The sequence below is a fragment of the Pleurodeles waltl genome, chromosome 2_2 (assembly GCF_031143425.1).
Source record: "Pleurodeles waltl isolate 20211129_DDA chromosome 2_2, aPleWal1.hap1.20221129, whole genome shotgun sequence".
In the NCBI taxonomy this organism is placed as follows: Eukaryota; Metazoa; Chordata; class Amphibia; order Caudata; family Salamandridae; genus Pleurodeles; species Pleurodeles waltl.
The window spans coordinates 206,976,027-207,003,729 of NC_090439.1; the positions used below are offsets into that span (position 1 = coordinate 206,976,027).

Here is a 27,703-nt window from a genome sequence, read left to right on the forward strand (position 1 = left end):
AGTTACTTAGTAGGTGCACCTGACTTCCCTTTAACCAATCACTTAGAGTTTTCACTGAAAAGTCCCCAAAATGAACTCAGGACTGACGTCAGGGTTTTTTGAGTCTCCCTGAACCTGATGATATACTGTATTCCTCAGTAGTGAGCCCAAAGCCCCCAATCAGGGTGTTCTTCATGAGGTCATAGGACCTTATATCTGCCTCATTCAGTGTCAGGAGTCTATCCCTGCACTTTCCTGAGAACATTTCACAAAGGAGAGAGCCCCCGTGCTTTTTGTTAACCTCTCTGGAAACGCAGGCCCTCCCAAAGGATGTGAACCATTCGGTGTTATCATCATCATCCTCATATTTGAGGACAATCCCTTTGGGGATTCTAGGGTTGAAAACTACCTCTCTCTCCCTATTTAAGGTATTGCTGCCACCAGAGATGGAACTTAAGCCCATCTCAATTCTTTCTTTTTCTAGTTCTAAGAGTCTGACCTCAAGGGCCTCCTTCTTGGCTAGGACGTCCAGCCCTCTGTCTGGATCCTCTAGTATTTCTCTGGTCCTGGAGGTGCCTGGTTGACCTCTAGGTACAGTCTTGGGATACAGGTTTCTACTGTTACTCTCTCACTCAGGGGTACTGGAAGGGGGGACCCAAACTATGAGCACTGCTAGCAGGCTCATCACCACTGACTGGGTCATCCTCCTGACTCTTCTCTGTGTTTCTTTGGGGTGTCTGAACCAAACTCAGCCAATAACTCCTGGAGATGTTCTTTGGCAGGGTTTAAGCTTATTTTAATTTTGCTGGCCTTACAGAGGTTCCTTAGCTGCCGCATTGACAGCTGCAGGTAAGGGGTGAGGTTGAGTTCCACAACACTATCTTCTGAGGCTGACATTATTTGTAGATGAGTTGGGACATTTTAAGAATCTGCACAAAAAAAATCTAAACAGTTTTTAAGGCCTAACTGTCTAGTAACTTTTTTAAATTTCTAAATCCAACAGGACTGGGGGACTTAACCAAGGCCCTAACAGACTAGATTGGAAATTTGGAAAAAATGCAAAAGATTATAATTTGAAAAAATGTTTTTGCAATTAAAGTCAATTGTGGATTCTTTAGTGCACTGTGTAAAGGGTCCAAGCAATCCACAGAGGTATCAGAGAGGCACAAATGACATCCCAAATGTTCTCTTTTTGGGTAGTGTAGTCGAGCAACTAGGCATATCAGTGGGTAGTGCTAAGCGTGTGAGGCACACACTCATGCAGTAAGTGAGACACAATCAATAAAGAAATCCAACCCCAATTTATCAAAATAACCTTTACTTTTATATATATTTAGATACCAAGATCATAGGAATCAGGAGAGTACTTTTAGAGTTATGGATTTTTATTGTTTTCAAAAGTAGACAGTGCATTTTCAAGAAGCTGCAATGCAATCCTATGGAAGAAAACAAAGACTTCCATCCAGGTAGAGTACCAGAACTTAAGAGAGCAATTTACCGAACTTAAGTGGGTTTTGAGGCTAAGTTCAAGGCCACACCAACAGGTCACCTCGGGGAGCTCTGATTCGTCTAGGTGCAGAGGTATGTCCTGCTTAGCTAATTTTCCCACCTGTCCAAGTGACAGATTGGTCCCCAGGCAAGGGGGTTGGCATCTTCCTCTTAGAAAGGCCAGTTCTGCTTTTCAAAAGCTGCGGGCTTCTTTGAAGCTTCTGCCTTGGAATGCAGGTCATCCTGAAAGGAGGGCTGGGTAACACCCCAGCACAGAACAGGCTTTTTTACCGACCTCTAGAGAGTGGAGGCTCTCCCCCTGGGAGGTCAGATTCTCCGCTGTTGGTGGCAGGCTTTCCTGTCCGGTCAGTGAGCTCACCAGCAGTTGGTACGTACCCTCAAGGTTGCACATCTTAATAAATCCATTACTGGAATCAGTGAGGGCTTATAAATGTGTGATGTGTGATACCAAACATCCTTAGACTCAGAAGCCATCGTGCAGCTGGGGAACTCGTAGTGACCAGTGTTCAGCACATGTATTTAAAATGGCTTCCCTGTACACTTACTATGCCTAAGAATCAAAAGACATAGTAGGGGCATATTTGCTCATATATATATGCCCTCACTTTTAGAATAATGTACCCTGCCTTAACGCTCTAAGGCCTGCTAGAGGGGTTATTTAAATATATTGCATGCAGGATTAGGGGGCATGGCGCACAGGCTGTGTGCCATGTCATGTTTTCAATTTTGCAAAACACCTTGTCACACAGCCTGCAATGGCAGTCTGCATAAGGCTGGTGCTGAGTCCCTCAGAGTTGCACAAGTTGTGCTGCAGCTCTGAGGGGCCCTCTTCCGTACCCATGCCCTGGGTACCAGGGGTACCATTTACTATGGACCTACAGGGGACTGAAGGGCATAGTCACTTGGGGATCAAGTGACCAGGTGTCTTGTTCTAGGGAAGGAACACTGGCACTGGGGAACCCAGTGCACTTCAGACAAAGTTGAATCTAAAATACAGGCACAAAAAAAGGGATCGGGGGGGTTCTCCAGGCAGAACCCCGCTTCCTACAGTGGTACTTGAGTGGTCAACAGCCTTCTTGGCACCCCAGAAAACAAAACAAAACCAACTCACAGAATAAATAGATTTGAAAAAGGAGTGATAAGCTGACAGGATGAGGTCCATAATCTCTTTACGCACGTCAATGGAATTCATATTTCTCTCAATTTCCAAGCACAAAGGTGGAGGCTCTGAAGGATTGGATGCATAACCTGCCCCTCCCTTTACTAGAGGAAGACCGCCCTGAGTGGAAGAGGAGAGAGAGCACATAGACACACGGAACAGAGCACCACACCCTTCAGTACAATTATGATCTCCTGATGCATCTTCCTTGGAAGGCAAGGAATTGGAAAGTTCACAATAAATGCACAGTGAAGATGTAAGTCTTACCCCAGGCACAGCATGCCTCCCAGGGTTGCCTGCAATGGAAACTGGTAGGTATGAAATTGCAGCCAGTGACCCAAAGCACAAAGATGGAATTAACTACCCTTAGGAGACTAATTCAGTCTTGAAGATTGACCTACTGAGATTATTCAGTGAGCCTATCCGACATCATGACCCTAAGCCCAAGACTACAAAATTAGCTCTTCCAGGCCCAGGGGAAGAATGTCTGCAGCACCCTGCTTACTCCAGTACAACATAGTGGGGTTGGTGGGGTCTGCCAACAACTGAGTTGACTGATTGAGCAAGCCTGAGCAGGTTGGTGTATGATTTCTGCTCATTGCAAGCCTATTGACCCACAACAAATCAAGGTTATTGTCTCATCTGAGTGCAGAGGCAGTAGTAACCACTGCGGTCCTCCCAGGAGGTGAACTGTCAGAAGCCACTATTACAATTCTCAAACTGCTTATGTAGAAATCCGAGTGGTGTCCGTTGGGAATCCCAAACGCTTCCCCAAACTAAAACGGAGACACCACTGACATAGAACTACATGCACAAACTTCGGAATTATAGCCTCAAATGCACTAGGGAGATGGTAAACTTTGAGGGAGACAGAATCCAGCTCCGAAATGACGAAGAGGAGATGATAATAAAGCTGAAGGTGAGACTCAGTGTGTGTTTGAAAACCACAGGTAAAGGAGCTAGGGCTGCAAGTGGTTCAAAACTAGCAGCAGTGGTCTGCCCTTTAGAGCCATTCATCAAGGTACAGTAATAGAGAGAAATCAAACCTGTAAATAGGTACTGTCACCACCATCTCCACTTTTCTGAGGACTCAGGGGGGTGATGAAGTTAGCCTAAAACAGAAGAACTGTACATTAACAGTGTGTGGATCCCACCTCAAAATGCAGGTTCGTCCTGTGTGAGTTCCACAGCAAAAACTAAGAGCATGAGGGAAAGCATTTTCAACTTCTTCAAAAGGAGTCATTTCGAAGACCAAGATCGAGAATAAGTCAGAGTTCACAGTCTTTTTTTGGCAACAAGAAAATAATAGACTAACATCCTTGCCCAATACTGTTGTCTGGGACTGATTCAACAGCCCACTTACTCAACGGAGTGATCGTTTCCTACTGCAGAATGCAGCCATCTTCGTCTGAAGTGATAGAAGGGATGGGAGGAGGCAAATCGTAGAAGGAAAGGGCATAGTCTGTCTTGATAATCTGGAGAACTCAAGGGTTGGTGCTGATGGATTGGCAGAGTGTAACTGAAAGGCCTCCCAATCTTCTACAGTCTGTGTGAGCTCCTTCAAGGGCAAAATAAAGTAGTTTTGCAGGAGGGATAGGGGTACCCAAGGTGGTCTCTGAGTGACCACACTCTTGGTAGTTGTTAAAAAATATTGGTGGGCTGCTGTGCTATTTGGAAGGGCTGGCACCATTGAAAGTGCAGGTTTAGAGAGTATCTCCTGAGCTTGTGTAACTGATTAAATTGGCGTGCAAGGACCGAGTTCAGCTTGACCAAGTGTGAAACAATCCAGTGCCAAGCAAGTCTTTTCACAAAGAATAATGCTCGGCTGGACATCACAAGACATACTGGAGGAATGCAAACAGGAATGGAAGCAAATGGCTATAGAGAAGCACATGAAGCTCACCACCAAATCAGCTGTGGCCAGTCATATCATGAGCATAATCAAAGCAGAGTAGCAGGGGGAAGAAACAACAATCAACACATCCAGTCGTGCAACTCAAGGAGATTCAAGAGTTGAGGAATGTGCATGAAGATTTACCCATCACAAAAGAATGCCAAGTCTTACCACACTCACAAATGTCCAGTCATAATGAGATGCTTTTCTTTTTACTACAACAAAGGGAACCTTTAAAGTTCTCAACATTTATATAAATTCAGAGGCATTATTAGGATACAATAAAACTTGTGTGTTTCATTACTCCTACTTCAGTCTTATTCTAACGTTAGGGTACCTACTCTCTGTGCCAGTCATAAATTTGATGTAAGTTGCCAAACACAATCTTGTCTTTTCCTTTCATGTCATCAGGAACCCCATCTTCCTTCATAAGCGCCATATAACCCTAAAAATAATTTAAAACAAGTTTTTTATCATATATACTATTGCTAATAGGAAACTGTCAAAACATCAGGTTTTTTAAAATACTGTTGTACAATAGCAAACATTTAAAATACGCTCTGCCATGTGGACAGAATTACTGACATTTCAAGCCCAGTCATGGAAAATTAGTGGACAAAAATAATCAGACCATCAGACACCACATTTCCTTGGAATGCTTTATCTAAACACCAGTGTCATGAAATCAAAATAAGTTGGTTGTATGTGGAATAGGGGATATCTAGAAACCATGCGCGTCACAAAAAGAAAGTTAAAAGATATTTGGGAGTTCCTTTTAATTTGTTGTCAAATTACCCATCAGTTAAGACAATCCGGTGTGGCTAACTATAAAAAATGTCCATCACAAATGAACAAATTAAGTTGACTGTGACCACCAACTGGGAATACGAAAATAGTTACTTACAAGTAACTCAATTTCTCCAACACTGATATCTTTCATCTACTCACATAGTTGAATCATTCCCAGTTGTAAGGCTGGGAATTCCCAGTAACTTTAAACAGCAGTAAAGACTGTTAAGATGCCCATAAGCCTTAATAACATTGCTTATTGCGTAGCACATCCACCTCATCTGAAACAACTCAACCTTTTTTTCCTCTCCAAAAGATCTAACTGATAAGTTACTGATCCCATCAATTAAGAATTTAGTAAGGTCCCTGCCACTGGGCCAAAAGTACAAGTTACTTACCTTCGGTAACAAAATATCTGGTAGAGACATATTCTAGTTGCAGATTTCTGACTGTAAAGAAATGCCTCCTTGGCATGGTTACCCCCTAACATTTTGCCTTTGATGATGCTAAGTTATGATTTGAAAGTGTACTGGGACCTTGCTAACCAGGCCCCAGCACCAGTGTTCTTTCCCTAAATTGTACCTTTGTCTCCACAATTGGCACAACCCTGGCACTCAGGTAAGTCCCTTGTAACTGGTACCCCTGGTACAAAGGGCCCTGATGCCATGGAAGGTCTCTAAGGGCTGCAGAATGTATTATGCCACCCCAGGGACCCCTCACACAGCACATGCACACTGCCACACAGCTTGTGTGTGCTGGTGGGGAGAAAATGACTAAGTCGACATGGCACTCCCCTCAGAGTGCCATGCGTACCCCACACTGCCTGTGGCATAGGTAAGTCACCCCTCTAGCAGGCCTTACAGCCCTAAGGCAGGGTGCACTATACCACAGGTGAGGGCATATGTGCATGAGCACTATGCCCCTACAGTGTCTAAGCAAAACCTTAGACATTGTAAGTGCAGGGTAGCCATAAGAGCATATGGTCTGGGAGTTTGTCAAACACGAACTCCACAGTTCCATAATGGCTACACTGAAAACTGGGAAGTTTGGTATCAAACGTCTCAGTATAATAAATGCACACTGATGACCGTGTGCAATTTATTGTAAAATACACCCAGAGGGCATCTTAGAGATGCCCCCTGAATACATACCCGACTTCTAGTGTAGGCTGACCAGTTCCTGCCAGCGTGCCACACACCAGACATGTTGCTGGCCACATGGGGAGAGTGCCTTTGTCACTGTGACCAGGAACAAAGCCTGTACTGGGTAGAGGTGCTTCTCACCTTCCCCTGCAGGAACTGTAACACCTGGGGGTGAGCCTCAAAGGCACACCCCCTTTGTTACAGCACCCCAGGGCATCCCAGTAGTGGATGGCCACTGCCCCCACTTTTGGCGGCAAGGCTGGAGGAGATAATGAGAAAAACAAGGAGGAGTAACCCACCAGTCAGGACAGCCCCTAAGGTGTCCTGAGCTGAGGTGACTCCTGCCTTGAGAAATCCTCCATCTTGAGGTTGGGGGATTCCCCCAATAGGATTAGGGATGTGCCCCCCTCCCAACAGGGAGGAGGCACAAAGATGGTGTAGCCACCCTCAAGGACAGTAGCCATTGGCTACTGCCCTCCCAGACCTAAACACATCCATAAATTCAGTATTTAGGGGAGCCCCAGATCCCAGGAAATCAGATTCCTGCAACCTGAAGAAAGAAGGAGGACTCCTGACCTACAAGCCTGCAGAGAAGGAGGAAGACGACAACTGATTTGGCCCCCAGCCCTACCGGCCTGTCTCCAACTTTGAAAACCAGCTCCAGCGACGCATCCGACAGGGACCAGCGACCTCTGAAGCCTCAGAGGACTGCCCTGGACTAAAAGGACCAAGAAACTCCAGTGAACAGCGGCCCTGTTCAAAATCAGCCACTTTGCAACAAAGAAGCAACTTTCAAAGACTGCACGTTTCCCGCCGGAAGCGTGAGACTTCACACTCTGCACCCGACGCCCCCGGCTCGAGATCCAGAGAACAAACACCACAGGGAGGACTCCCCAGGGACTGCGAGCCTGTGAGTAGCCAGAGACAACCCCCCCTTAGCCCCCACAGCGACGCCTGCAGAGAGAACCCAGAGGCTCCCCCTGACCGCGACTGCCTGTAACAAGGGACCAGACACCTGGAACCAACACTGCACCCGCAGCCCCCAGGACCTGAAGGAACCGAACTTCAACGCAGGAGCGACCCCCAGACGACCCTCTGCCTAGCCCAGGTGGTGGCTGTCCCAAGAAGCCCCCGTCTGTGCCTGCCTGCACCGCTAGAGTGACCCCCGGGTCCCTCCACTGATTCCTACCTGAAACCCGATGCCTGCTTTGCTCACTGCACCCGGCCGCCCCTGTGCCGTTGAGGGTGTACTTTGTGTGCCTTCTTGTGCCCCCCCCCCCCCGGTGCTCTACAAAACCCCCCCTGGTCTGCCCCCGAGGACGCAGGTACTTACCTGCTGGCAGACTGAAACCGGAGCACCCCTGTTCCCCATAGGCGCCTATGTGTTTTGGGCACCTCTTTGACCTCTGCACCTGACCGGCCATGAGCTGCTGGTGTGGTAACTTTAGGGTTGCCTTGAACCCCCAACGGCGGGCTGCCTATGCCCCAAACCTGAGACTTGTGAGTGTTTTACTTACCTCCAAAACTAACCTTTACTTACCTCCCCCAGGAACTGTTGATTTTTGCACTGTGTCCACTTTGAAAATAGCTTATTGATATTTTTACAAAGACTGTTTGTGATATTGCTTTCATTCAAAGTTCCTAAAGTATCTAAGTGAAGTACCTTACATTTAAAGTGTTTACTGTAAATCTTGAACCTGTGGTTCTTAAAGTAAACTAAAAAATATATATTTTTCAATATAAAAACCTACTGGCCTGGAGTAAGTCTTTGAGTGTGTGTTCCTCGTATATTGCCTGTGTGTGTACAATAAACAACTACCACAAAATAGAGCATTAGAATTATCTACTTTTGCCACTATCTTACCTCTAAGGAGAACCCTTGGACTCTATGCACACTATTTCTTACTTTGAAATAGTGTATACAGTGACAACTTTCTACATTGATAGATCAGCGGTGGGATCTAAGACTTTGCATTTGCTGGACTACTCAGCCAATACCTGATCACACGACTAAATTCCCAAAATTGTCATTAGAAACTGATTTTTGCAATTTGAACTATTTTTCTACATTTTTAAAAGTCCTGCTAGGGCCTTGTGTAAGTCCCTATTAGCATTTCTTTTAGAGTTTAAAAGTTTTGTAAAAGTTTGGATTAAGTTCTAGAGATAGTTTTAGATTCTTAAAAGTATCCCAACTTTTAGAGAAATAATGTCTATCACAGAAGAGATGGTGGTGGAACTCAACCTCACCCCTTACCTGCATCTAAGGATGTCAGAGTTTAGGACTCTCTGTAAAATAAAAAATATAAAAACGGGATCAAACCCTACCAAAGTAAGGCTCCAGGAGCTTTTGGCAGAGTTTGCTAAGAGACCACCACTGTGAAGACAACCTTACAGAGAGGGAAACTAGTGACCTGGAGGATAACTTCCTCCCTCCTGTCCTAGTTAGGGAGACCAGGGTCCCTCAAACCCTGGCTCCACAAGTGATAGTCAGAGATGCTGCTTCTCCCACAGGTGGAGTCCAGCAACTCTGGAAGCACGGAGGGCAGCCTCAATGAAGATGACCCCCTGTTAGCCAGGATGGCCAAAAGAATGGCTTTGGAGAGACAGCTCTAAGCCATAAAGAGGGAAAGACAAGAGATGGGTTTAGCTCCCATCAATGGTGGCAGCAACTTAAATAGGGTCAGAGAGAATACTGACATGCTAAAAATCCCCAAAGGGATTGTAACAAAATATGAATACGGTGATGACATCACCAAATGGTTCACAGCTTTTGAGAGGGCTTGCGCAACCAGAAAAGTAAACAGATCTCACTGGGGTGCTCTCCTTTGGGAAATGTTCACTGGAAAGTGTAGGGATAGACTCCTCACACTCTCTGGAAAAGATGCAGAATCCTATGACCTCATGAAGGCTACCTTGATTGAGGGATTTGGATTCTCAACTGAGGAGTACAGGATTAGGTTCAGGGGGGCTCAAAAATCCTCGAGCCAGACCTGGGTTGATTTTGTTGACTTCTCAGTCAAAACACTAGATGGTTGGATTAATGGTAGGGGTGTAAATGATTATGATGGGCTGTATAATTTAATTATGAAGGAACACCTTTTAAGTAATTGTTTCACTGATAAACTGCATCAGCATCTGGTAGACCTAGGTCCAATTTCTCCCCAAGAATTGGGAAAGAAGGCAGACCACTGGGTCAAGACAAGGGTGACCAAGACTTCCACAGGGGGTGACCAAATGAAAGAGGTCACAAAGCCTCCCCAGGGGAAGAGTGTTGAGACATCCAAGGGAAAAAGTAAAGAGTCTTCTACAGGGCCCCAAAAACCTGCACAGGAAGGTGGGTCCAAAGCCTCTTCACAATCCTCATTTGGGTACAAGGGTAACAACTTTGACCCCAAAAAGGCCTGGTGTCGCAGCTGTAGTCAGCATTGACACCAAACTGGAGACAAGGCCTGTCCAAAGAAAGGTTCCACTTCAACTACTACTCCAGTTAGCACTGGAATAGTCAGTCTCCAGGTGGAATCAACAGTGTGCCCAGAGCAAATCAGGGTTCACACTAAAGCTACATTAGTCTCTGAGGGTGGGGCGGACTTAGCCACTCTAGCTGCCTGGCCGCCTAACATGCAAAAATACAGGAAGCAGCTCTTTATTAATGGGACTAGAGTAGAGGCCCTGAGGGATACAGGTGCCAGTGTCACTAGGGTGACAGACAAACTGGTTTCCCCAGGACAATACCTGACTGTACAAAATTATCCAGTCACCAATGCTGACAATCAGACTACTGTAAAGTACATCCCATGGCTATGGCAACTTTAGAATGGGGAGGGATCACTGGCCTGAAACAGGTGGTAGTCTCTTCTGCTATACCAGTTGAATGTCTGCTTGGAAATCATCTGGAGTCCTCAGCATGGGCTGAGGTAGAACTCAAAAACCATGCAGCCATGCTGGGTATCCCTGAACTGGTGTGTGTCAAGACTGGGGGACAGTGCAGAGCTCAGGGTGAAAAAGAGGTGTTGGAGTCTGGAATAATGACCCAATCCTCCAAGAGAAAAAGAAAGAAGACTGGGGAACCAGCTTCAGCAAAGAAAAAGAAACAGAACCCCTCTTCTCAGGAAGAAGTTCTATCCCCTGAGGGAAATGAGCCTATAGAGTTGGAACCTTATCAGGTTGACCTCTTGGGCCCAGGGGGACCCTCAAGGGAACAGCTGTGCAAGGGGCAAGAAACTTGTCCCACTCTTGAAGGCCTAAGGCAGCAAGCTGCTAACCAAGAAAAAGGAAATGTCAGTGGAACACACAGGGTCTATTGGGAAGATGAACTCCTTTACACTGAGGCAAGAGATCCCAAACCTGGTGCCACTAGGAGAGTGGTAGTGCCCCAGGAGTTTATGGAGTTCCTTCTGACCTTAGCCCATGACATTCCCCTTGCTGGGCATTTGGGACAAACCAAGACATGGGAGAGGTTAGTCAACCTTTTTTATAGGCCCAATATGTGCCAGAAAGTGGAGGAGTTTTGTGCCTCCTGTGCCACCTGTCAAGCCAGTGGTAAGACAGGTGGCCATCCAAAGGCTCCCCCTCATTCCACTTCCAGTGGTGGGGGTCCCCTTTCAAAGAGTGGGAGTGGATATGATGGGTCCACCTGAACCCCCCACAGCCTCAGGGAATCAGTATATCCTAGTAGTAGTGGATCATGCTACTAGGTACCCTGAAGCAATTCCCCTTAGGTCCACTACTGCCCTGCAGTAGCCAAAGCACTCATTGGTATTTTTACCAGAGTGGGATTTCCTAAGGAGGTGGTTTCTGACAGAGGTACCAACTTCATGTCAGCTTACCTGAAACATATGTGGAATGAGTGTGGGATGACTTACAAATTCACCACACCATACCATCCACAAACCAATGGTCTTGTTGAGAGATTTAACAAGACGTTGAAGGGCATGATCATGGGGCTCCCTGAAAAACTCAAAAGGAGATGGGATGTCCTCTTGCCATGCCTGCTTTTCGCATACAGAGAAGTGCCTCAGAAGGGAGTAGGGTTTTCCCCTTTTGAACTTCTGTTTGGCCATCCTGTTAGGGGACCACTAGCTCTTGGGAAAGAAGGCTGGGAGAGACCTCTCCATGAGCCTAAGCAAGATATAGTGGACGATGTACTAGGCCTACGTTCCAGGATGGCAGAGTACATGGAAAAGGCAAGTAAAAACCTTGAGGCCAGCCAACAACTCCAGAAGAAGTGGTATGACCAAAAGGCTGCTATGGTTGAGTTTCAGCCAGGGCAGAAAGTCTGGGTTCTGGAGTCTGTAGCTCCCAGGGCACTTCAGGACAAATGGAGTTGCCCTTACCCAGTGCTAGAGAAAAAGAGTGAGGTCACCTACCTGGTGGACCTAGGCACTAGCAGGACCCCCAAGAGGGTGATCCATATTAACCGCCTAAAACTCTTCCACGACCGGGCAGATGTAAACATGTTAATGGTTACAGAAGGGGACCAGGAAGCAGAGAGTGAACTTCTCCCTGATCTCCTCTCCACTGACCCTAAAGATGGCACAGTAGATGGAGTGATCTGTTCAGACACCCTCTCTGGCCAACAGCAAGCTGACTGCAGGGAAGTCCTCTAGCAGTTTGCTGAGCTATTTTCCCTAACCCCTGGTCAAACACACCTGTATACCCATGATTTGGACACAGGAGACCGCATGCCTGTCAAAAACAAAATATTTAGACAGTCTGACCAAGTTAAGGAAAACATCAAAGTGGAAGTCTAGAAGATGCTGGAGTTGGGAGTGATTGAGCACTCTGACAGTCCCTGGGCTAGCCCAGTGGTCTTGGTCCCCAAACCTCACACAAAAGATGGCAAGAGAGAGATGAGGTTCTGTGTGGACTACAGAGGGCTTAATTCTGTCACCAAGACAGATGCTCACCCCATTCCAAGGGCAGATGAGCTGATTGATAAATTGGGTGCTGCCGAATACTTGAGTACCTTTGACTTGAAACCAGGGCACTGGCAAATAAGAATGGCACCAGCAGTAAAAGAGAAAACAGCATTCTCTACACCTGATGGGCACTACCTGTTTACTGTGATGCTCTTTGGATTAAAGAATGCCCTGCCACCTTCCAAAGGTTGGTGAATCAAGTCCTTGCTGGCTTGGAATCCTTTAGTGCAGCTTATCTTGATGATATTGCTGTCTTTAGCTCCAGCTGGCAGGATCACCCGGTCACCTGAAGAAGGTTTTGCTGGCCCTGCAAGCAGCAGGCTTCTTTATCAAGGCATCTAAATGTCAGATAGGGCAGGGTACTGTGGTTTATTTGGGACACCTTGTAGGTGGAGGCCAAGTTCAGCCACTCCAACCCAAGATCCAGACTATTCTGGACTGGGTAGCTCTAAAACCCCAGACTCAAGTCAGGGCATTCCTTGGCTTGACTGGTTACTATAGGAGGTTTGTGAAGGATTATGGATCAATAGTGAATCCCCTCACAGAACTTACCTCCAAGAAAATGCCCAAGAAAGTTAACTGGACCTTGGACTGTCAAAAAGCCTTTGACACCCTGAAGCAAGCAATGTGCACAGCACCAGTTTGAAAGCTCCAGATTACTCTAAGCAGTTTGTTGTGCAGACAGATGCCTCTGAACATGGGATAGGAGCAGTCCTGTTGCAAACAAATGATGATGGCCTTGACCAGCCTGTTTCTTTTATTAGCAGGAGGTTACTCCCCAGGGAACAGCATTGGAGTGCCACTCAGAGGGAGGCCTTTGCTGTGGTCTGGTCCCTGAAGAAGTTGAGACCATACATTTTTGGTACTCACTTGATAGTTTAAACTGAACACAGACCTCTCAGATGGCTCATGCAAATGAATGGAGAAAACACTAAACTTTTGAGATGGTCCATATCCCTATAGGGAATGGACTTTATAGTGAAACACAGACCTCGGACTGCCCAAGCCAATGCAGATGACCTTTCCAGGTTCTTCCACTTACAAAATGAAGACTCTCTTGGGAAAGGTTAGTCTCGTCCTCATTCGTTTGGTGGCGGGGGGGGGGTTGTGTAAGGAAATTCCTCCTTGGCATGGTTACCCCCTAACTTTTTGCCTTTGCTGATGCTAAGTTATGATTTGAAAGTGTGCTGGGACCCTGCTAACCAGGCCCCAGCACCAGTGTTCTTTCCCTAAACTGTACCTTTGTCTGCACAATTGGCAAAACCCTGGAACTCAGGTAAGTCCCTTGAAGCTGGTACCCCTGGTACCAAGGGCCCTGATGCCAGGAAAGGTCTCTAAGGGGTGCAGCATGACTTATGTCACCCTAGGGCCCCCTCACTCAGCACATGCACACTGCCTCACAGCTTGTGTGTGCTGGTGGGGAGAAAATGACTAAGTCAACATGGCACTCCCCTCAGATAGCCATGCCAACCTCACACTGCCTGTGGCATAGGTAAGTCACCCCTCTAGCAGGTCTTTCAGCCCTAAGGCAGGGTGCACTATACCACAGGTGAGGGCATATGTGCAAGAGCACTATGCCCCTACACTGTCTAAGCAAAACCTTAGACATTGTAAGTGCAGGGTAGCCATAAGAGTATATCGTCTGGGAGTTTGTCAAACACGAACTCCACAGTTCCATAATGGCTACACTGAAAACTGGGAAGTTTGGTATCAAACTTCTCAGCACAATAAATGCACACTGATGCCCGTGTGCAATTTATTGTAAAATACACCCAGAGGGCATCTTAGAGATGCCCCCTGAATACATACCCGACTTCTAGTGTAGGCTGACCAGTTCCTGCCAGCGTGCCACACACCAGACATGTTGCTGGCCACATGGGGATAGTGCCTTTGTCACTCTGTGACCAGGAACAAAGCCTGTACTGGGTGGAGGTGCTTCTCACCTCCCCCTGCAGGAACTGTAACACCTGGCTGTGAGCCTCAAAGGCACACCCCCTTTGTTACAGCACCCCAGGGCATCCCAGTGGTGGAGATGCTCGCCCCTCCGGCCACTGCCCCCACTTTTGGTGGCAAGGCTGGAGGAGATAATGAGAAAAACAAGGAGGAGTCAACCACCAGTCAGGACAGCTCCTAAGGTGTCCTGAGCTGAGGTGATCCCTGCCTTGAGAAATCCTCCATCTTGAGGTCGGAGGATTCCCCCAATAGGATTAGGGATGTGCCCCCCTCCCCACAGGGAGGAGGCACAAAGAGGGTGTAGCCACCCTCCAGGACAGTAGCCATTGGCTACTGCCCTCCCAGACCTAACCACACTCCTAAATTCAGTATTTAGGGGCGCCCCAGATCCCAGGAAATCAGATTCCTGCAACCTGAAGAAAGAAGAAGGACTCCTGACCTACAAGCCTGCAGAGAAGGAGGAAGACGACAACTGATTTGGCCCCAGCCCCACCGGCCTATCTCCAACGTCGAAAACCTGCTCCAGCGACGCATCCAACAGGGACCAGCGACCTCTGAAGCCTCAGAGGACTGCCCTGGACTAAAAGGACCAAAAAACTCCTGTGAACAGCGGCCCTGTTCAAAACCAGCCACTTCTTTGCAACAAAGAAGCAACTTTCAAAGACTGCACGTTTCCCGCAGGAAGCGTGAGACTTCACACTCTGCACCCGACGCCCCCGGCTCGAGATCCAGAGAACAAACACCACTGGGAGGACTCTCCGGCGACTGCAAGCCTGTGAGTAGCCAGAGACGACCCCCCCTGAACCCCCACAGCGACGCCTGCAGAGAGAATCCAGAGGCTCCCCCTGACCGCGACTGCCTGTAACAAGGGATCCGACGCCTGGAACCAACACTGCACCCGCAGCCCCCAGGACCTCAAGGAACCGAACTCCAACGCAGGAGCGACTCCTAGACGACCCTCTGCCTAGCCCAGGTGGTGGCTGTCTCGAGAAGCCCCCCTGTGCCTGCCTGCACCGCTAGAGTGACCCCCGGGTCCCTCCATTGATTCCTACCTGAAACCGGACGCCTGCTTTGCTCACTGCACCCAGCCGCCCCTGTGCAGCTGAGGGTGTACTTTGTGTGTCTTCTCGTGTACCCCCAGTGCTCTACAAAAAAAACCTGGTCTGCCCCCCCGAGGACGCAGGTACTTACCTGCTGGCAGACTGGAACCGGAGCACCCCTGTTCCCCATAGGCACCTACGTGTTTTGGGCACCTCTTTGACCTCTGCACCTGACCGGCCCTGAGCTGCTGGTGTTGTAACTTTGGGGTTGCCTTGAACCCCCAACGGTGGGCTGCCTATGCCCCAAACTTGAGACGTATAAGTGTTTTACTTACCACTAAAACTAACCTTTACTTGCATCCCCCGGGATCTTTTGATTTTTGCAGTGTCCACGTTTGAAATAGCTTATTGCAATTTTTACAAAAACTGTACATGATATTGTGTTCATTTAAAGTTCCTAAAGTATCTAAGTGAAGTACCTTACATTTAAAGTATTAACTGTAAATATTGAACCTGTGGTTCCTAAAATAAACTAAGAAAATATATTTTTCAATATATAAACCTATTGGCCTGGAGTAAGTCTTTGAGTGTGTGTTCCTCATTTATTGCCTGTGTGTGTACAACAAATGCTTAACACTACCCTCTGATAAACCTACTGCTCGACCACACTACCACAAAATAGAGCATTGGTATTCTCTATTTTTGCCACTATCTTACCTCTAAGGGGAACACTTGGACTCTGTGCACACTATTTCTTACTTTGAAATAGTATATACAGAGCCAACTTCCTACAACGCCCGACTGTCTCACTTCCTAGAGGATAACAATGCACTTGACGCCTCCCAATCTGGATTTCGCAAGAACCACAGCACTGAGACCGCCCTCATCGCCTGCACTGATGACATCAGAATCAGAGTAGACAAGGGCGAGACCGTCGCACTCATCCTCCTGGACCTCTCCTCAGCCTTTGACACTGTATGCCACCAAATCCTCCGCGCACGCCGTTTCGACGCACAAATCCGGCACAAGGCCCTGGACTGGCTCACCTCCTTCCTCGCCGAAAGAACCCAGAAAATCTGCCTCCCTCCCAGTAACCAAGATCATCTGCGGGGTCCCCCAAGGATCCTCCCTCAACCCTACCCTCTTCAACATTACATGGCCCGCTCGCCAACATCCTCCGTCCCCACGGACTCACCATCCTCTTGTACGCAGACAACACCCAGTTCGTCATCTCCCTCACCAGGAACCTCTCCACCACCAAGACAAACCTCCACGCCAGACTCCTTGACATCTCCAAATGGATGACATCAAGCCACCTCAAACTCAGCTCCAACAAAACAGAAATCATCATCTTTGGCCCCAACAAGACAGTATGGGACGACTCCTGGTGGCCCACCGCCCTACAAAGATTGTATGTGATATTGCTTTCATTCAAAGTTCCTAAAGTATCTAAGTGAAGTACCTTACATTTAAAGTATTCATTGTAAATCTTGAACCTGTGGTTCTTAAAATAAACGAAAACAAATATATTTTTCAATATAAAAACCAATTGGCCTGGAGTAAGTCTTTGAGTGTGTATTCCTCATTTATTGCCTGTGTGTGTACAACAAATGCTTAACACTACCCTCTGATAATCCTACTGCTCGACCACACTACCACAAAATAGAGCATTAGAATTATCTCCTTTTGCCACTATCTTACCTCTAAGGGGAACCCTTGTGCTCTGTGCACACTATTTCTTACTTTGAAATAGTATATACAGAGACAAATTCCTACACTTACCTTAGAATTTCCCCCAGGCGTCAGACTGGATCCGGAGATATTTCTTCGAGCAATACCCTTGCGTCTCGGTAGGTGGCGTTGGTCGACTCCGCCGGCATTGTGGTCGCTGTGATGACGTCAGGAGTAGTACATAGACGCCGTCCTCGCGCAGTGACGTTAGTTTCTTTTAACAACTTTCCACGCCAGAGTGGAGAAGAACATTGAGATTGGTGCGCCAGCGCTAAGGACCTGAAAGGTGGGAATCCCTGTCCCTAGAAATCAGTTCGTAAGCGGGGAGGATGGGTGGGCGGTAAGGAATCTGCAACTAGAATATGTCTCTACCAGATATTTGGTTACTGAAGGTAAGTAAGTTGTACATCTGAGAGAGACTTCTAGTTGCAGATTCCTTACCTTAGAATAGATACCCAAGCAATGCCATCCTCGGTGGTGGGCTGTGAACTAAGATCATACTAGAAAGTCCTGCAGGAGCGAACGACCAAATTAGCCGTCCCGACGGACCTGACTATCCAGGCAGTAATGCTTAGCAAACGTGTGCAGGGATGCCCACGTAGCTGCCTGACAGATATCCAGGACAGGAACTCTGTGTGCTAACGCAGTGGATGTAGCAGTGGCTCTGGTAGAATGAGCCCGCAAGCCGTCAGGAGGTTGCTTTTTTCTGCCAAAGCATAGCACATTTTGATGCAAAGAAGCACTCATCAAGAGATGGTACGCTTCTGCACCGCCTTCCCTTTCTTCGCACCCACATAGCTAACGAAGAGTTGATCGTCCACCCATAAGTCTTTAGTACGATTGAGATAGAATGCCAATGCTCTTTTTGGGTCCAGACGGTGGAGTCTCTCCTCACCATGGGAAGGATATGGGGGAGCGTAGAAGGAAGGCAAAGTGATGGACTGGCCTACATGAAATGGTGTAACCACCTTAGGAAGGAAGGAAGCTCTAATGCGTAACACCACTTTGTCAGGGTGCATAGACAAGTATGGAGGCTTTGAAGAAAGGGCCTGAAGCTCACTCACCTTGCGAGCTAGGTGATAGCGATGAGAAAGACAGTTTTGAATGTGAGGAGCCGCAAGGGACAATTATGCATTGGCTCATAGGGAGTACAAATTAAGTAAGTAAGTAAAAGATTAAGATCCCACTGAGGCATGATGAAGGGAGTAGGAGGAAATAAGTGGGCGAGTCCCTTCAAAAACCTACTCACAAGAGGAGATTTAAAGAGTGAGGGCTGATCAGGAAGCCTAAGAAAGGCGGAAATGGCAGACAGATACCCTTTAAGGGTGTCCAATGCAGAGCCCTGCTGGCCTAAAGAAAGAATGAACAGTAGAACCTCTGAAAGAGGTGCAGAAACGGGGTCAACAGATTTGCTGGTGCACCATGCCACAAATTTATTCCAATGACAGGCGTATACAGTTTTAGTCGATGGACGCCTGGCTGCCAAGATAACATTGCAGACTTCGGGTGGAAGGGCAAATGCCATTAACTGTTGCCGTTCAATCCCCACGCATGAAGGTGGAGGTTGGACAGGTTCGGGTGGAGGACCGTCCCCTGCTGCTGTGACCGAAGATCGGCCCCAAGAGGCAGTCCGAGTGGAGGATCGATGGACATGCTCAATAGCTCTGGATACCACACTCTTCGACCCAGTCCAGAGCCACCAAGATAACTTGGGCCCGGTTGTACTTGATTTTCTTGAGAACTCTGGGCAGAAGAGGGATAGGCGGGAAGGCGTAAAGGAGGCCGGAGTTCCACTCGAGATGAAAAGCGTCTATAAGCGAGTGCCGCCTTGGAAACTCCAATGCGCAAAATAGCTAACATTGCGCGTTCTCTGCGGAGGCGAACAGATCTAACCAAGACTCTCCCCACTTGAGAAAGAGACCTTGCGCCACCTTCGGATGGAGACGCCATTTGTGATCGACAGTGCGTTGGCGGCTGAGTTTGCCGGCTCTGGCGTTGAGAGAGCCCGCCAGATGTTGAACCATCAGAGTAATGCCCTGATGTTCCAGCCATGTCCAGAGGCGTAGTGCCTCCTGACAAAGGGTCCAGGACCATAACCCGCCTTGTTTGTTGGAGTACCACCTGGTGGTAGTGTTGTCCGTGAACACCTGCATCACTTTCCCTTTGAGAGATGGAAGGAATGCTTTCAATGCAAGTCTGATCGCCCGGAGCTCCAGCATATTTATGTGGAGTCCCGGCTACACCGGAGACCAGAGGCCTCTGATTTCCGCCTCTCCCATGTGGCCGCCCCAACCCAGAACGCATCTGTCACTATAGAGAGGTCTGGGGGGGAAGGGAGAGGGATCTGCCAGTGACCCAATTGGGATTAGAAAACCACCACTGCAGGTCTTTTGCAGTCCCCTCCGAGATCTGGACCATGTCGGAGAGATTCCCCTGATGCTGCGCCCACTGGAACTTCAAGTCCCTCTGCAGAGCTCGCATATGCCACCTGGCATGTATTACGAGCAGGAGGCCAAGAGGCCCAGCAGCCTCAGAGTCTGTCTCACTGAAACCCAAGACCAAGGCTGAAAGATCGGAATCATAGCCTAAATGTCTTGGACTCGCTTTTTGGGAGGATAAGCCCGAAACAACACTGTGTCCAGAACAGCTCCAATGAAAGGGAGCATCTGAGAGGGAGTCAGGTGTGACTTCGGCACGTTGATAGTGAGCCCCAGCTGGTGCAGGAGGTCTGCCGTAGTCTGAAGGTGGGAGACGACTGTCAGGGACGAAGGCGCCTTCAACAGCCAGTCGTCTAGGTAGGTGAAGACTGAGACCCCTAACCTGCGCAGATGAGCTGCAACCACCGCCATCACTTTCGTGAACCCCCAAGGGGCACTGGTAAGGCCGAAAGGGAGCACGGTAAACTGAAAGTGCTCGTGACCTACCACGAATCGTAGGTAACGTCTGTGGGCAGGCAGGATGGGGATGTGGAAATGAGCACCCTGCAAGTCCAACGCTACCATCCAGTCTCCTGGGTCCAAGGCTGACAGAACCTGAGCCAGGGTGAGCATTTTGAACTTCTCCTCAAATCAGGTCCCAAAGATCTAGGATAGGATGCAAGCCTTTGTCCTTCTTTGGTATCAGAAAGTAGCAGGAATAGCAACCACAACCTACTTCTGGCACAGGGACCTTTTCTATTGCTCCCTTGGTCAAGAGAGCTGTGACTTCCTGGCGGAGAAGAACCAAATGATCCTCCGGAAGGTGATGGAAGGATGGTGGCATGTGTGGTGGTGCATATTCGAAAGGGAGGGAGTAGCCCTTCCGAATTATTTGCAAAACCCACCCATCCGTGGTTATATGTTCCCAGTGGGGCAGGTGATGGCGGATTCTGCCACCAACTGGGTGGGAGTGAGTGGATGAACTAGGAAGGTTTGGAGGCTGCAGCGGGGGCAGAGGTGGACTGGACAGACCTCTAGTTCCCTGTCCCACGGCCACGTGGGATTCCGCGCCCACGGCCACTCATAGGCTGTCCAGCGTTCATGGCCCGGTGGCTGGGTTGAGGATACGACAGGGCACCACTTCCGTGGCCACAAAAGGGACAAAAAGCAGACTGTGGGGGGCGTGTGACGGAGGAAAGGCCAAGGGTCCGAGCCGTAGCCCGGGAATCCTTGAACCTCTCCAAGGCCGAGTCCGCTCTGTCTCCGAAGAGACGGGTGCCATCAAAGGGCATGTCCATGAGTGACTATTGGACATCCCCTGAGAAGCCAGAAGTACGTAAGCAGGCATGGCGCCGTAAGGCCACTGTCGTCGCAACCGATCTGCCCAGAGAGTCGGTCGTATCCAGCCCACAACAGATCGTGAACTTTGCCGCGTCTCTCCCATCTTTCACTGCTTGGGAGATGGTAGCACGGGCCTCCTCCGGTATCTGCGGCAGGACTTGCGCAACTGTATCCCACAGTGAGTGGGAATAATGGCCCAAAAGACATGCGGTGTTCACAGACCGCAGTGCAAAGCTGGAGGAAGAAAACAATTTCTTACAAAATTGTTCCAGCCTTTTGGATTCCCTATCCGGGGGTGAGGAAGGGAACGCGCCAGAAGAAGAGGACACCTGGATTACAAGACTCTCAGGCGTAGGATGTGGGACAGGAACTTTGGGTCGTTCGGTGCAGGCGATGGCGGCGAGAGATAGTCCTGTTCACAGGAGTCCCTGTGTTGGGTTTGGACAATGTACCCAAAAGGACATCAGTGAGGGCCTCATTAAATGGGAGAAGGGGTTCTGACATAGAAGCCCCAGGCTAAAGAACCTCTGTCAGGAGATTAGACTTGACTTCAACAGTAGGTAGCTCAAGGCCAAGGACCTCAGCCACCCCACTAACCACAATACTATAGGTAGCTCCCTCCGCCGTAGTCACGGTAGGAGGAGACAGCATGCCAGTGTCAGGAGAAGTATCCAGACCACTGGCTTCGCCCAAGTCCTGTGCCCAGTCCATAGTAGGGTCATCCTGGCATTCATAAGGGTCCAGGGACCCCTCCAATTCCTCCCCGTATTCGTACCCATAGGAAAATGGGTCAGAATCAAACCTCAGGCGAATAGGGCCCACCGACGCCGCTCTGATTCCGAGTCGTTGGGTATGAGAATTGGGTTGACGTCGATAGTGGGCACTACCGACGTCGGGAGCATCGATAATCGACCCGGCACCGGGGAAGGTCTCAACTGTGTGACCGGCGTCGGTGTGGATCCGCGCACGGATCCGGAGGCGACCTCAGTGGCCGGGGCCGAAGCCGCCAGCACGAACCCAAAGGCCCCTCAGCCAAGCCCCTTGGGCCCTAAGGCACCGTATTGGGGTCGGCACGCCCAAAGATAAGGCGCATGACCTTGTAAAACTCTTTAAGCTGGCGAGGGTCGCTCCGGGAAACTGGGGGAAGCGCTGAGTCGACCCAGACGTAGGCTCAGAGGACAGATGCCTAGTGGGTGGACGCTTGTGCCACATCGGCCGAGCGATGGGGTGAAGTCGGAGAGCGATGGGACTTCTTCAACTTCTTCCCTTGACCCGAGGACTTCGAAGAAGACAATTGGTGATGGCTCCGTGACCGATCCCGAGACCTTACTCTCGAGCAAGACTGGGAGATACACGGAGTCGAGTGCCGGGCGCCATCAGCTTTAGGGACCGCTCCCTCAAAGCTTTCGGATGCACTGCCCGACACTCGGAGCACGACTTCGGGTCGTGGTCGCGCTCGAGGCACCACAGGCAAACACAATGAGGATCCGTCACCGACATCATCCGATGGCAGTCCTCGCATGGCTTGAACCCGGTCTTCGGGGACATGCTGGACGCACCAAGTGTCGCACCAAAAAAGCTCAAGAAAATGGTCGAATTCGGCCCAAAAATTGCCTAAGGTAGCTCTCTCCAGATCAGCGCGTGGCATGGAAAGAAAAGAACTGACGTCACTGCGCGAGGGCAGCGTCTAGGTACTTCTCCCGACATCATCACGGCAACCACGACGCCCACGGAGTTGACCGACGGCAGCTACCGACGCGCAAGGGAATTGCTTGAAGAAAAATCTCCGGATCCAGTCTGACGCCTGGGGGAACTTCTAAGGTAAGGAATCTGCGACTAGAAGTCTCTATCAGATTTTTATTTGCCTTAGACAGGAGTAATAATAATACCCAATCGCCAGAACAGAAACCCCTCCACTTGCCCATTTGGTCATGATATTGTTTCTGTCGGTCTTTAGCAACCTTGAAGTTTTCTTTCACTAATTCTCTTAATTTCCCAATGTGTATCCACTATTTGTTAATGTACACTGAAAGGAATTTCCCTGTATCTGATTGGGACTCCAACATCTATTGTGTAATTTCTAGAAGAATATGAAGGTTGTGTAAAATAAAGATATCAAAAGAGGAAAGAACAGTACTTTCTTGCCTCTGCCAGAGTTTGGGCAAAAAAGCTTATCGTAAGAATCTTGCCTGAAATCCTTCCATCCAAATTCATTATATTTCCAAGAGAACGTTTTAAGGGGAATTGTAGATTCCACTAAACCATCAGTGTGTGGATGATAGAGGGATGTGCACATTTGACTGACTCCTAATTGCGTGCATACCTAAGCCATAAGTTTAGACATCAAGGACCTTCCCCGATTTAGTAAAACATCTTTTTGGAAGCCTATTCAGGAAAAAAAAATACTTCAATCATAGCTAAGGCAATGGAGTAGTATTTATTTGTTTTCAGGGAATAGCCACTGGATGGCATAATCAGCAATCACAAAAATATATATGTGTCTTTTACTAGAGCGATTTAAGATCCAAATAATATCGAAACAGATTTCTTCACATGGATATGGTGCAGATGAGAGCCGTTCACTGGTTACTTCAGTCCTGATAACACTAATTTAACTTGTGGTTTGGGTGGAAAAGATGACATTTGCAATAAATAATTAAAAAGAAGGAACAATATTCGTAGGAAAGTGCTCCTTCTGGCATGGTTAACCTCCCCACTTATTGCCTGATTTTGATACTGACTTGATTGAGAATGTGCTGGGATCTTACTAACCAGGCCCCAGCACCAGTGTTCTTTCCCAAAAGCTGTACCATTGTTTCGACAATTGGCACATCCCTGGCACACAGAAGTCCCTTCTAAAAGGTACCCAAGGTACCAAGGGCCCTGTGGCCAGGGAAGGTCCCCAAGGGATGCACCATGTATTATGCCACTCTGGGGGGCCCCTCACCAAGCACATGCACACTGCCTTTGCAGATTGTGTGTGCTGGTGGGGAGAAAAAGACAAAGTCAACATGGCACCTCTCTCAGGGTGCCATGCCCACAAACCACTGCCTGTGGCATAGGTAGGTCACCACTCTAGCACGGCTTACAGCCCTAAGACAGGGTGCGCTAAACAAAGGTGAGAGCATAGCTGCATGAGCAATATGCCACTACAGTGTCTAAGTCCACTCTTAGTAATTGTATGTGCACGGTGGCCATACAAAATTTATGGGTTGGGTGTGTGCCATTACGAACTTCACAACCCCATAATGGCTTCACTGAAGTCTGAAAACTTCCCAGCACAATAAACCCACCCTGATGCCAGTGTTGAGTTTACTGAAAAATGCACCCAGAGATGCTCCCTGTATTTTACCCAAACTTCAAATGCAGGACTGACCAGTCTGTGCCAGCCTGCCACTTCCAGATGAGTTTCTGACCACATGGGGTGAGAGCCTTTGAGCTCTCTGAGGCCAGAAACAAAGCCTGCCCTGGGTGGAGGTACATCACACCTCCCACCTGCAGGAACTGTAACACTAGGCGGTGAGCCTCAAAGGCTCAGGCCTCTTGTTACAGTGCCCCAGGGCACTCCAGCTAGTGGAGATATCTGCCCCCTCGACAAAGCCCCACTTCTGGCAGGAAAATTAGGGAAAACAAAGAGGAGTGACCACTTCAGCTGGGACCACCCCTAAGGTGTCCAGAGCTGAAATGACTACTCTTTGCAAAATCCTCCATTTTGGGTTGGAGGACAGGGACCAATAGGGTTAACTCTGTGGAAGGGTGTAATCACTCTCAGGGACTGTAGCCATTGGCTACTGCCCTCTGACTCCTTTAAAGCCCTTAAATCCAGGATTTAAGTGCTTCCCTGAACTTACCTTGTCAGATTCCTGGTGACCTCAAGAAGAAGAATGAAGTAAAGAGACACTGCTAAGCCGACCCCCAGCAGAGAACACGGAAGACACCAATTGACTTAGCCCCAGTCATACAGGCCTGTCTCCAGCTTCTGAAGCCCTGCAACCAAAAGGTGACACATCCTGCAGGAGCAGTGACCTCTTAAAACCCTCAAGAGGACTGACTGCACCCCAGAGGACCAAGAATGCCTGTGGACTGCGGCCCTTTCCAGAAAGAAACTCTAACAAAGGACTCCAGAACCGCGAGTTCCGCCCACTCTACACCCGATGGCCCATGGCCCATGTCCAGCTGGCCCAAATGACTACAGCTGGTCCCCAGGCAATTCCGACCTAGTGTTGTAGGAAAGTACCATCTTACCTGCCATGTGTAGGAGGCTGGACTGGCTTGTAGTGAGTACCAAGGGGTACTTGCACCTTGCACCAGGCCCAGTTATCCCTTATTAGTGTATCGGGTGTCTAGCAGCTTAGGCTGATAGATAATGGTAGCTTAGCAGAGCAGCTTAGGCTGAACTAGGAGACGTGTGAAGCTACTACAGTACCACCTAGTGTCATATGCACAATATCATAAGAAAACACAATACACAGTTATACTAAACATAAAGGTACTTTATTTTTATGACAATATGCCAAAGTATCTTAGAGTGTACCCTCAGTGAGAGGATAGGAAATATACACAAGATATATATACACAATAGCAAAAATATGCAGTATAGTCTTAGAAAACAGTGCAAACAATGTATAGTTACAATAGGATGCAATGGGGAAACATAGGGATAGGGGCAACACAAACCATATACTCCAGAAGTGGAATGCGAACCACGAATGGACCCCAAACCTATGTGACCTTGTAGAGGGTCGCTGGGACTATTAGAAAATAGTGAGAGTTAGCAAAATAACCCTCCCCAAGACCCTGAAAAGTGAGTGCAAAGTGCACTAAAGTTCCCCTAAGGACAAAAGAGTCGTGTTAGAGGAATAATGCAGGAAAGACACAAACCAGCAATGCAACAACTGTGGATTTCCAATCTAGGGTACCTGTGGAACAAGGGGACCAAGTCCAAAAGTCACAAGCAAGTCGGAGATGGGCAGATGCCCCGGAAATGCCAGCTGCGGGTGCAAAGAAGCTTCGACTGGACAGAAGAAGCTGAGGTTTCTGCAGGAACGAAAAGGGCTAGAGACTTCCCCTTTGGTGGACGGATCCCTCTCGCCTTGGAGAGTCGTGCAGAAGTGTTTTCCCGCCGGAAGGACGCCAACAAGCCTTGCTACACGCAAATCGTGCGTTTGGCGTTTTTGGACGCTGCTGGGGCCCAGGAGGGACCAGGAGGTCGCAAATTGGACCTGCAGAGAGAGGGGACGTCGAGCAAGACAAAGAGCCCTCACTGAAGCAGGTAGCACCCGGAGAAGTGCCAGAAACAGGCACTACGAGGATGCGTGAAACGGTGCTCGCCGAAGTTGCACAAAGGAGTCCCACGTCGCCGGAGACCAACTTAGAAAGTCGTGCAATGCAGGTTAGAGTGCCGTGGACCCAGGCTTGGCTGTGCACGAAGGATTTCTGCCGGAAGTGCACAGGGGCCGGAGTAGCTGCAAAGTCGCGGTTCCCAGCAATGCAGCCCAGCGAGGTGAGGCAAGGACTTACCTCCACCAAACTTGGGCTGAAGAGTCACTGGACTGTGGGGGTCACTTGGACAGCGTCGCTGGATTCGAGGGACCTCGCTCGTCGTGCTGAGAGGAGACCCAAGGGACCGGTAATGCAGCTTTTTGGTGCCTGCGGTTGCAGGGGGAAGATTCCGTCGACCCACGGGAGATTTCTCCGGAGCTTCTGGTGCAGAGAGGAGGCAGACTACCCCCACAGCATGCACAAGCAGGAAAACAGTCGAGAAGGCGGCAGGATCAGCGTTACAGAGTTGCAGTAGTCGTCTTTGCTACTATGTTGTAGGTTTGCAGGCTTCCAGCGCGGTCAGCGGTCGATTCCTTATCAGAAGGTGAAGAGGGAGATGCAGAGGAACTCGGCTGAGCTCATGCATTCGTTATCTAAAGTTTCCCCAGAGACAGAGACCCTAAATAGCCAGAAAAGAGGGTTTGGCTACCTAGGAGAGAGGATAGGCTACTAACACCTGAAGGAGCCTATCAGCAGGAGTCTCTGACGTCACCTGGTGGCACTGGCCACTCAGAGCAGTCCAGTGTGCCAGCAGCACCTCTGTTTCCAAGATGGCAGAGGTCTGGAGCACACTGGAGGAGCTCTGGACACCTCCCAGGGGAGGTGCAGGTCAGGGGAGTGGTCACTCCCCTTTCCTTTGTCCAGTTTCGCGCCAGAGCAGGGGCTAAGGGGTCCCTGAACCGGTGTAGACTGGCTTATGCAGAATTGGGCACATCTGTGCCCAACAAAGCATTTCCAGAGGCTGGGGGAGGCTACTCCTCCCCTGCCTTCACACCATTTTCCAAAGGGAGAGGGTGTCACACCCTCTCTCAGAGGAAGTTCTTTGTTCTGCCATCCTGGGCCAGGCCTGGCTGGACCCCAGGAGGGCAGCTGCCTGTCTGAGGGGTTGGCAGCAGCAGCAGCTGCAGTGAAACCCCAGGAAGGGCAGTCTGGCAGTACCAGGGTCTGTGCTACAGACCACTGGGATCATGGAATTGTACCAACAATGCCAGGATGGCATAGAGGGGGCAATTCCATGATCATAGACATGTTACATGGCCATATTCGGAGTTACCATGGTGAAGCTACATATAGGTAGTGACCTATATGTAGTGCACGCGTGTAATGGTGTCCCCGCACTCACAAAGTTCAGTGAATTGGCTCTGAACAATGTGGGGGCACCTTGGCTAGTGCCAGGGTGCCCTCACACTAAGTAACTTTGCACCTAACCTGTACCAGGTAAAGGTTAGACATATAGGTGACTTATAAGTTACTTAAGTGCAGTGTAAAATGGCTGTGAAATAACGTGGA

The 27,703-nt window shown here is 48.9% G+C and overlaps 1 protein-coding gene across 6 annotated transcripts in view; it reads right to left on the reverse strand.

Annotated features, from left to right (window-relative positions):
• TRIO (trio Rho guanine nucleotide exchange factor) overlaps positions 1-27,703 on the reverse strand; it is a 3,522,386-nt gene that overhangs the window by 1,119,303 nt on the left and 2,375,380 nt on the right. For 5 of the 6 annotated variants that reach the window (XR_011200906.1, XM_069219639.1, XM_069219640.1 and 2 more), the window contains exon 40: positions 4,883-4,986. Coding sequence is in view for 5 of the 6 variants with exons in the window: in XM_069219639.1 (XP_069075740.1) it covers positions 4,883-4,986 (104 nt within the window). In the remaining variant the exon portion in view is untranslated. Of the gene's footprint in view, positions 1-3,714; positions 3,760-4,882; positions 4,987-27,703 lie in introns of those variants that run through there. The other variant, XM_069219643.1, reaches the window with a different exon arrangement.